At 38.7% G+C, this 8,075-nt stretch overlaps 1 protein-coding gene across 1 annotated transcript; it reads right to left on the bottom strand.

Moving 5' to 3' along the window:
• Positions 1–995: 995 nt before the first annotated feature.
• LOC111254771 (uncharacterized) lies at positions 996–7,925 on the bottom strand. Its single transcript, XM_022815958.2, has 6 exons — positions 7,022–7,925; positions 6,321–6,380; positions 5,086–5,313; positions 2,435–2,537; positions 1,952–2,173; positions 996–1,284 (listed from the first exon to the last, which is right to left on the bottom strand). The coding sequence occupies exons 1-6, from the start codon at positions 7,142–7,144 to the stop codon at positions 1,037–1,039; spliced, it is 984 nt and encodes a 327-aa protein (XP_022671693.1). The 5' UTR covers positions 7,145–7,925; the 3' UTR covers positions 996–1,036.
• Positions 7,926–8,075: the final 150 nt, after the last annotated feature.

The following is an 8,075-nucleotide window of genomic DNA, read 5'->3' as shown; positions in this document are numbered from 1 at the left end:
TATATATATTTTTAGCGCCTTCGCTTTCATAGAATATCGACTCGTTTTAATTGAATTTCGACTTTCAAGTTATTCCAGTTCAGCGTTAAATTGTAGTAACTAAGAAGCTAGTTCATTCAGTAGGTAAGTGAAATAAATTACAAAACGAGGAGATTATATCAATTTCTTGATGTTGATCTGCGCTTTTGAACAACGCTTGTCAAAGTTTCATTAGTGGTTTCGTTGAGGTGTTATAGGCAAGGAAGACGGTTTTGACATATTGCAGTGGCAATATGTTTGCCCCGTAACGGGGGGAAAATCGCGATGGTCTAGGTTCAAAAGTGCACATAGGCAACGAAGACGAGTTAGCCTTCATAAACCAATTATGTATTCCTTTCAACATAGATAAGACGAGTTCAGCGTTGTTTTTCTATCACGTTTTTCTGTTTAAAGGGTTTAAAGGATTAAGTTCTAAGGGGAAGTGGACTCGACATTAAACGATCCTCCTCCGCATATCTCAAGTGTCTGTCGATGTATTTCTGAATCTAGTTGTGGTAAAATGGGGATCCTTTATAAACCATTTTGCAACGTTCTCCCTAGAGCGACTTTGATAAAATCGCAGAATAGGTCCATGACATTTTTCGCCAGACACTTCATTGAAAACGCGGGGAATGGGGCGCGAACACGTGGAAAATTTCAATGTGACCTGATTTTGCCAGGATCCGTAGATATGCCAGTCCTACTCTCGACGCATGGCTTTTTTGAAATAGTGGAATTAATTAAAGTTTGAATGGTTTGATTGCTTGATCAGCTACGAGAATAGGCGGGTCTAATTTTAAACCACTTAAAACAGGTCTTAGATTTCTACAAAATTCTTAATTAAAAAAAAAGTAATATAATAAAATGATTCAAATGATACGTTGAAAAATTGTAGTTGAAAACCGCGGTAACATGTTTAAAAGAAGACCGCTATAAAGGGTGTTTCGGGCTAACTAAGATCAATGTTGACAACAAATAGGAATTAGTCGGAAGGAAGGCCTTGTTCTCAACCAACTTACTAGATCAGTTCATAGTTGTTGAATGCAAACAACTTGAGAAAACTTACCTTGAGAGTTTCTTTACGAGCTCCTTCAGAGACTTCATGTCGACAGCTGCCTTGTGCGCCCTTGGACGTCTCTGCCAGAATTAGCCGGAGTCTGTTTGTGGCCAACTGTAGGGGATTTCGCCCGGAACGATCAACCGCTGTAAGGTCACTGCCATGGTTGAGAAGCTCCTGAATTACTGGGCCATTATGAATGCATATTGCTGTAGTTGAAAGACAAGAGACCGAGATACATGGGTACATGAGTATATCTAAGAAAACTACTATGCTTTTTCATACCATACAGATAATTTTTGGATAAAGCAAATCAAATGTAAACGCCAAGATGGCTTTGCACAAGTCACATATATTCTGAAACATATATCATTATACTGGAAATGTATTCGATTATATTCAGTTTGAATCCAAGTTACGTAAAGTTAACACATAGATATGTTTTTCACAATTTGTAACTTGGGTTTTCGCACCAGTTTCTCTACTAACATTGGTAACTGCAACCATTACCGTAATATCATAGAAATATACAACAAATTGGTAATATTTATGGATATAGGCATGATAGGGTTCCATATAACCTTCTGTTTTACGTAGAACTGTAAGATCATGTGATGCATAACCTATAGATTACGTAAATATTTTGCGACTATATGGTGGTTATTTCTGGCCATGTCCTTCCATGTCATGATAATCATTCTTCTATACGGTTCTTATTATAAACAATATAACTACACAGAGACCATATTTTAAAGCTCCCAATTTATTACCACTCTTTTGTTGTTCTCAATATTATTGCTATTCATATTCTGTACAACAGTATGAAATCTTGCGTTGACTTTGTCAAATTCCCCCCATGCATAGCAGTCTACTTACCGAGGTGCATGGGTGTATTTCCGGCAACGTCTTGAGCATTGGGATCAGCGCCATGACGTAGGAGAAGATTAACCAACGGAACTCCCCCACGGATAGTTGCAGCGAAATGTAAGGCCGTCCTTCGGCGACTGTCGCATGCATCGGCGCGAGCACCATTTTTTAGCAGTTCTTCACAGCGGGCCACATCGTTTGCTGCTGCGGCTTCCCGAAGAGCGTTATCATCTAGATCAGAGCAGAAGCAAGAGTAGTTCGACACAGTATGTAAGCTTAATTTCGTTGTCAAATACAGTTGTTCGATCGATAGCTGACAATTTTCACTAACAGAGCGTTCAAAAAAGGAGGACGGAGAAATGATGATAACGATACCCATAACGCCACCTTGCAGTGTAATAGGGCTGTAAGTTTTTTTAACGACTTTTAAATCAAGAGGGCTGTTCATGGCTCAGGAGCGCTAAATTTCAACGGTATGATAAAAATACTGACCACTCTTTCTCGGAGGCTTCTTCGGATACATACAGTTAGCTCGTACTCGACTCACGCGTCCTCGGCACGTCGGGTGTTTCAATATTTTCCCACCTCCTATAGACTTTAAATAATAAAGCACGAATAAACATCGGTGATCCACCACTTAAGGTCCTGGCCAAATATTAACTTGAACAGTTGTATTTTGTTAACTATATGGCACCTTTGTAATTATGTTGCTCTTATAGCTTTCCTTAAGTTCTGATTCAATTGTATATAGTAATAGATTAGTGGTAGTTGTTCAAAAATAGCTAGATGGCCTTAAAGTGACATACATTAGGTAATATACCTTGTCGTTGGTGCTGATATCTGGCAGTAACAAATATGCTAAAACCGTTCCAATGCCTATAGTGGTCGACTAGTTACGGAAAGAGTTGATCAAATTACGGCAGAAGCTGAGTAAGATCGACGCGTAAGTAGCCATGATTTCGCTAAGGAAGTAAACACTCAGGACTCGGCAATTTAAAACCATTCGAAAATGCTGGCTACAAGAAAAACTCGGTTGTTTGGGTGCTACACGAATTGACGTAAAAGAATTTCCTTGACCGTATCTTAATCCGAGATACTCTATAGAAATGCAACGAGAACAAACCATTTCACGAATGATGAAAAAGAATCATATACGCCAATAATGCGTTAAGCTCCATAAAAATCTGCGGTATAACCCAGACCGAGGTCACACAAATGGATGCTATATATATATATATATGGTAAAATCGAAAAGGAATCGTGCATTATGAGTTGCCACCACCTGCCAAAGTGATTGATTCTGACCTCTAACATCAGTACTTGATAAAATTACGACAAGCTATTAACAATCATCGAGCGAAACTAGTAAGCAGAAAAGATGTCGTCTTCCACTAAGGCAATAGAGACCACATACATGTTGAGCTACCCACCAAGAATCGTATGAATTCAAATGAAAAATTTTAATGCGTCCACCATATAGCCTGAATCTTAGACTATTAGGCTATACGGCGGATGTATGTTTCAATCTCGTGCCAATTTGGTTTTCACGGAAAAATGTGAAAATTGTTTGCTAAAATACTCCGCCCATAAACCACAAGAATGTAATGTTACTAGAAAAATGGTATTATATTTTTCATTTAGTAATTTTATTTGACGATATAAGAAATACTTGTGTCAATTTTGGCATTCAAACGATTACTAAAATAAAACCTCTTCTTTCTAGACAACAAACGTTTCATAGTGGACAACAATACGCCGTTTTCGCGATTTGAGCGAAAAATACCAATCATTCAAACTTTTCGCGCTAAACGAACCTTCACCAAAATAAAAGAAGATTTTTTTTTTATTTCAAATCGTTATTGCCAATTTTATGCGAGTCTTGAAAAATCCAAGGAAGATTTGTGTAAGGCAAACTAGGAGACCCATTACAGGTCTAAGATTTAAAGCACTCAAAGCTTTATCAAAATGACCTGGAAGTCATTTGGATTTTTAGCGCGGAAGTTAACGGCCGTTTTGTAGAGAAATATATCAATTTGAACTTTGAGCCTTTGTATTTTTGATACGTTAGGTCTGCTATCAGCCCAAGATTTAGTTCCGTTCAAGCTGTCGGTATAGAGCTTATTTGAAAAACACGAGCGATTTATAGCCACCTATCTCGCTTGACGCGCGGTTATTATTAAAAAGTTCATTGCGGATGAAATAAGGCGTATTTTGAAAATGACTAGTGGGCAATTTGGGTTCCAAATTGAAGTTGTAATTGCGCTGAATGATGGTTATGATAAACAGACATGACCGCCAGGAACGACACCTCTAACATATATAAAGAATATTCCAGAAATGTATGTTTTTATTGATATAAAGTCTTACAACCACAGTATGAGAGAAGGTCCCCATTTAGGTTTCGTATCTTATATATGTACATTGTACAATATATATATATACTCAATAGGTATAAAACACATTTTGTAAAAACATATTGACTGAGCGATAGCGTAATGGATATGGCATCAGACCCATAACTATGAAAACTTGCAACTATCCGATTTTCAGCGTAGACTGTTTGCGGACCTTTAATTTGAACTCATCAAGCAGTTAAATTTATCGAGCATGAATCTAATTATATTTCGTACTCATGATTTATTCAAAATCTGTTGTCACCGCACCATGACCATTATTGCCTATCGGCGCAAATGAACCTGATCAAACTGGGTAGAACTCTCTAACTTGCAATCTGCTCCTAAAGTGATGGGAAGCGCTGAAAGATCCATCTGTCCCAAACTGGAAAACTTATATTTCAATTATTTCGTATGAATTCTCTATTTGCACGTGCCCTGAAGCGCAAAATATATGTATCTATACATGTACTAGCATCCTTTTCACTAAAATAAGATTTAATATTTCATTATATACAATTGGTCACATAACGTTTTATTGCAACAAAGGACCAACTGTAAATCACAAGAGCGCTATTACTATTACAAGGTCCTGTTGTCCGCATGCTGTGTGTGCTATACTGGTATGAGCTGAGAACAGAATTTGATTAAAAAAAAAATGTCAAAAGACTATTTTAGGTTACCGATAAACGTGTGATTCTGCATATTCGTACACAACATGCTGCGTTGGTGCACATAGCATGCCCATACCTGTGAACAGTCGTCAGATGACGGGGCCGCTGGTTTATTACTTGGCTTCATTTCAAGAAAGAACTGTTGAGTATGGTTTTCCGTTCCATTGTCAATATTCTTCAAAGGTGGAATCGAAATGATGCCCTCCTTGAGCGACATCCTTTCTTCAGCTGCTAGCGGAAGTCCCGAATTGTCATTGACTAACGGACACATGTCCATCTGTTGGGGTCGGGGAATCTCCAGTAGCTGGTCGACAGCACAAGGACAATGCAATTAGAAGACGAATCAGATGCTTAACCATACGCTCTTTTACGTAGCACTGAATAATGGAGTCAATTACGAGGAAAAAGACGGCTTAAGATAAAGGTGGCTTGACGAGCTAGTGGGAAACAGCAGTGGTTAAATTAAGCGAGTAAAAATGAACTCGAACTGGTTTCTGTGTCAGCGTAAGTCGGCGTCAAGATATGCATATGGAAATGACAGCTAGTCAAGTTCCGTACCAACACCTTCATGACAACAATGACAATAGGAAATCCAACGCAGCCCATTTCTGATGTGGTCAAAAGCATTCAGGCATTTTTTGGCGTAATGCAGACAAATTACAAGAGTAAAACAATCGTCTGATTGTCACGCATTAGTCTTGGACTATATTTCTATATATAACAGATATGTCCTTAGCGGGAACATCAGCGTTGAAAGATTCTATCGTTTGCACGAAATATGGCCATTTATTTTTTACCGTACGCACCTGTGCACTCAAGCTCCGATAACAACAATCGATTTTGAATTAATAATAATAATAATAGCCAAAAACCTAACTACAAGGCTGGGGGTTTGATGTTTTGTAACTGCGGATGCAACTTTACTAGCACTGCCGACGATACCCGTTTACTTTCGGACGGAAAAGCATATGTGAGCTTCCTTTGCGAGCATGATTCTTTGTACCTCAAAAATTAAGCTTAACTCTAATAAGGACATCTTTCTTGACCAGGTAAAACAGTTGCGACATGTTGTCGTGAATTTATGGAAAGTGCTATTCTATAGCGAGGCTGATTACATCCCTAATTGTGATCGATTACAAGCGCGAAAACGAATGTATCGTGTATACGCGTATCTATGGGCTCCATTACTCTAGAAATGTGATTGAAACGATTGCTTTAGAATTTCTACAATAATTATTCTGAATATGTTTATTGCTCAACATGCACAAATAGAAATAAGGGGGTAATCTGTATAGCATATCTTCTACATACCTTTACTTCCTGAGGAGGCAAGTCCGAAACAGAAGGTGCATCAATTATTCCCTCATCAAGCTAAAAACCAAGAGTAAATATCCTATTGATTTACTTGAAAATTCTCTTACGAATACCTACTGCTCATAATTTATTATAGCAATACACGTATATTTACATAGCTTCATTACAACTGCGCAAGATCTTGCTGCTCATAATTTATTATAGCAATACACGTATATTTACATAGCTTCATTACAACTGCGCAAGATCTTGGTATCTATCTTCATATTCATGCAGCTTAATTATTGAGCTACAAGCCATACTTGTTGGCTATGATACTTGAAGGCACAAGAAAATTCTAATTCAGAATCAATTCAGGGAAATGTCCTCCTTAGAACTGACCCACAGCGCTTACAGAGGCCTCTCCTGCTCATCAATACAACGAATATTTGCATACAAATTTTTCTTTAGAATACCTAGTACTACAAAAGAACGCACTTTTTAGCCGAGTCCTCAAGACAGACCGTACAAGTTTCGAAAATTTGAGCACGATCATTTAGGCCACGCCGAGGATTTACCTTGATTACTTTATGTGTCTTAGATGCATACGAAACAAGCATAAAAAAACGGTCATCTTCATTCCAACTTTTCGACCCTACACATATTGTCTAGACAACTTTTTTCTCGATATCATTTTTTTCATTCATCTGCTCGGATACCTGATTGCTTGATGGATAGTTATTTCGGTGCGGAGGCGATCCGACAGACATCGCAGTAGTTGAGCCGTCTGAATCGGTCTCCACCCCGGAGTCGTGACGTGTGCGTCCTCCACCGCCAGCCATAACTGAGATAGATTTTTTCCCTCCAAAGGCGCACTCCAATGCAGCGCTCACAACACCCAGAGTTCTGCACTAAACTAACGACGGATGGATGACTCACAACCCGATTCGGCACTTCGCCAGCAGCAGCCGACCGTTTCTGAGCGTACTCAACAGTCGTTCATCGAATTCAGTTTCTTTTTCGTTTATAATAATGTACCGCTGTGTAATCCTGAATATCTCTCAAAGAAATCGTACTTTACTAGAAAGCAGAACCACTCTAGTTCGTGATTTCAGAAAATATTCAATTCACGAAGCAGACACATCGTTAAACAACATAGAACGAAACACAAGAGCAGGAGCAGATTTTTCAACAAATATAGGACACTCGCGGTCATGCACGGTCCTATTTATTTCTAGCTGATTATGTTGGCTTAGTCATTAGACATATCTGTACAGCAAGCTGCGTTTTATCTTGATCTTGTGTCAATTGCGGTAGAACGCTCAGCTGCTTTGCCCGAAATTGTGGCGTTCTGTTTAGAAATTCCACTGATGTTGTTACTATTTCCTATTGTTGTGGTGTGTTTATTTGTTGCGTCGCAGGTGGGCAGCAAAGATAACGAAATCGAAACTCCAACTAGATAAAGGCCATCGGGGAAGGGGTCTACATTTGGATTTTGAGCAACAGGGGAGAGTACCCAGTATTCACAACTCCACATTACGAGTTATACTGAGATTTAAGGAATCAAAATACCTAGTTTGCCAAACTAACCGTGGCTGTTAGGAGAAAACCGGAAATCTAAGGAAAAACATATCTTAAGGCTATTTCTACCCTTTCCCAAAGTTCTTAGTTGATGCCACCGTCTGCTAGTAAAAGAGTTCAGACAGGCGTTTTCAGCATAAATCATGGTCATCAGTATCATCAGGCGGAGCGAACATATAAATGGGATGATGT

This window comes from Varroa destructor, unplaced genomic scaffold, assembly GCF_002443255.2.
Source record: "Varroa destructor unplaced genomic scaffold, Vdes_3.0 BEIS01000007.1, whole genome shotgun sequence".
Lineage (NCBI taxonomy): Eukaryota > Metazoa > Arthropoda > Arachnida > Mesostigmata > Varroidae > Varroa > Varroa destructor.
Note: the sequence above shows the minus strand (reverse complement) of the source record. Positions and strands in the feature narration are given on the sequence as shown.

What these genes read in the sequence shown, in the direction of transcription:
- LOC111254771 (XM_022815958.2), bottom strand. Translation starts at nt 7,144, where the DNA reads ATGGCTGGCGGTGGAGGACGCACACGTCACGACTCCGGGGTGGAGACC. An exon ending in ACTATCCATCAAGCAATCAG is followed by an intron (nt 6,381 to 7,021) that starts GTATCCGAGCAG and finishes CTTGGTTTTTAG; the next exon opens with CTTGATGAGGGAATAATTGA. An exon ending in CATCTGACGACTGTTCACAG is followed by an intron (nt 2,538 to 5,085) that starts GTATGGGCATGC and finishes TATTATTTAAAG; the next exon opens with TCTATAGGAGGTGGGAAAAT.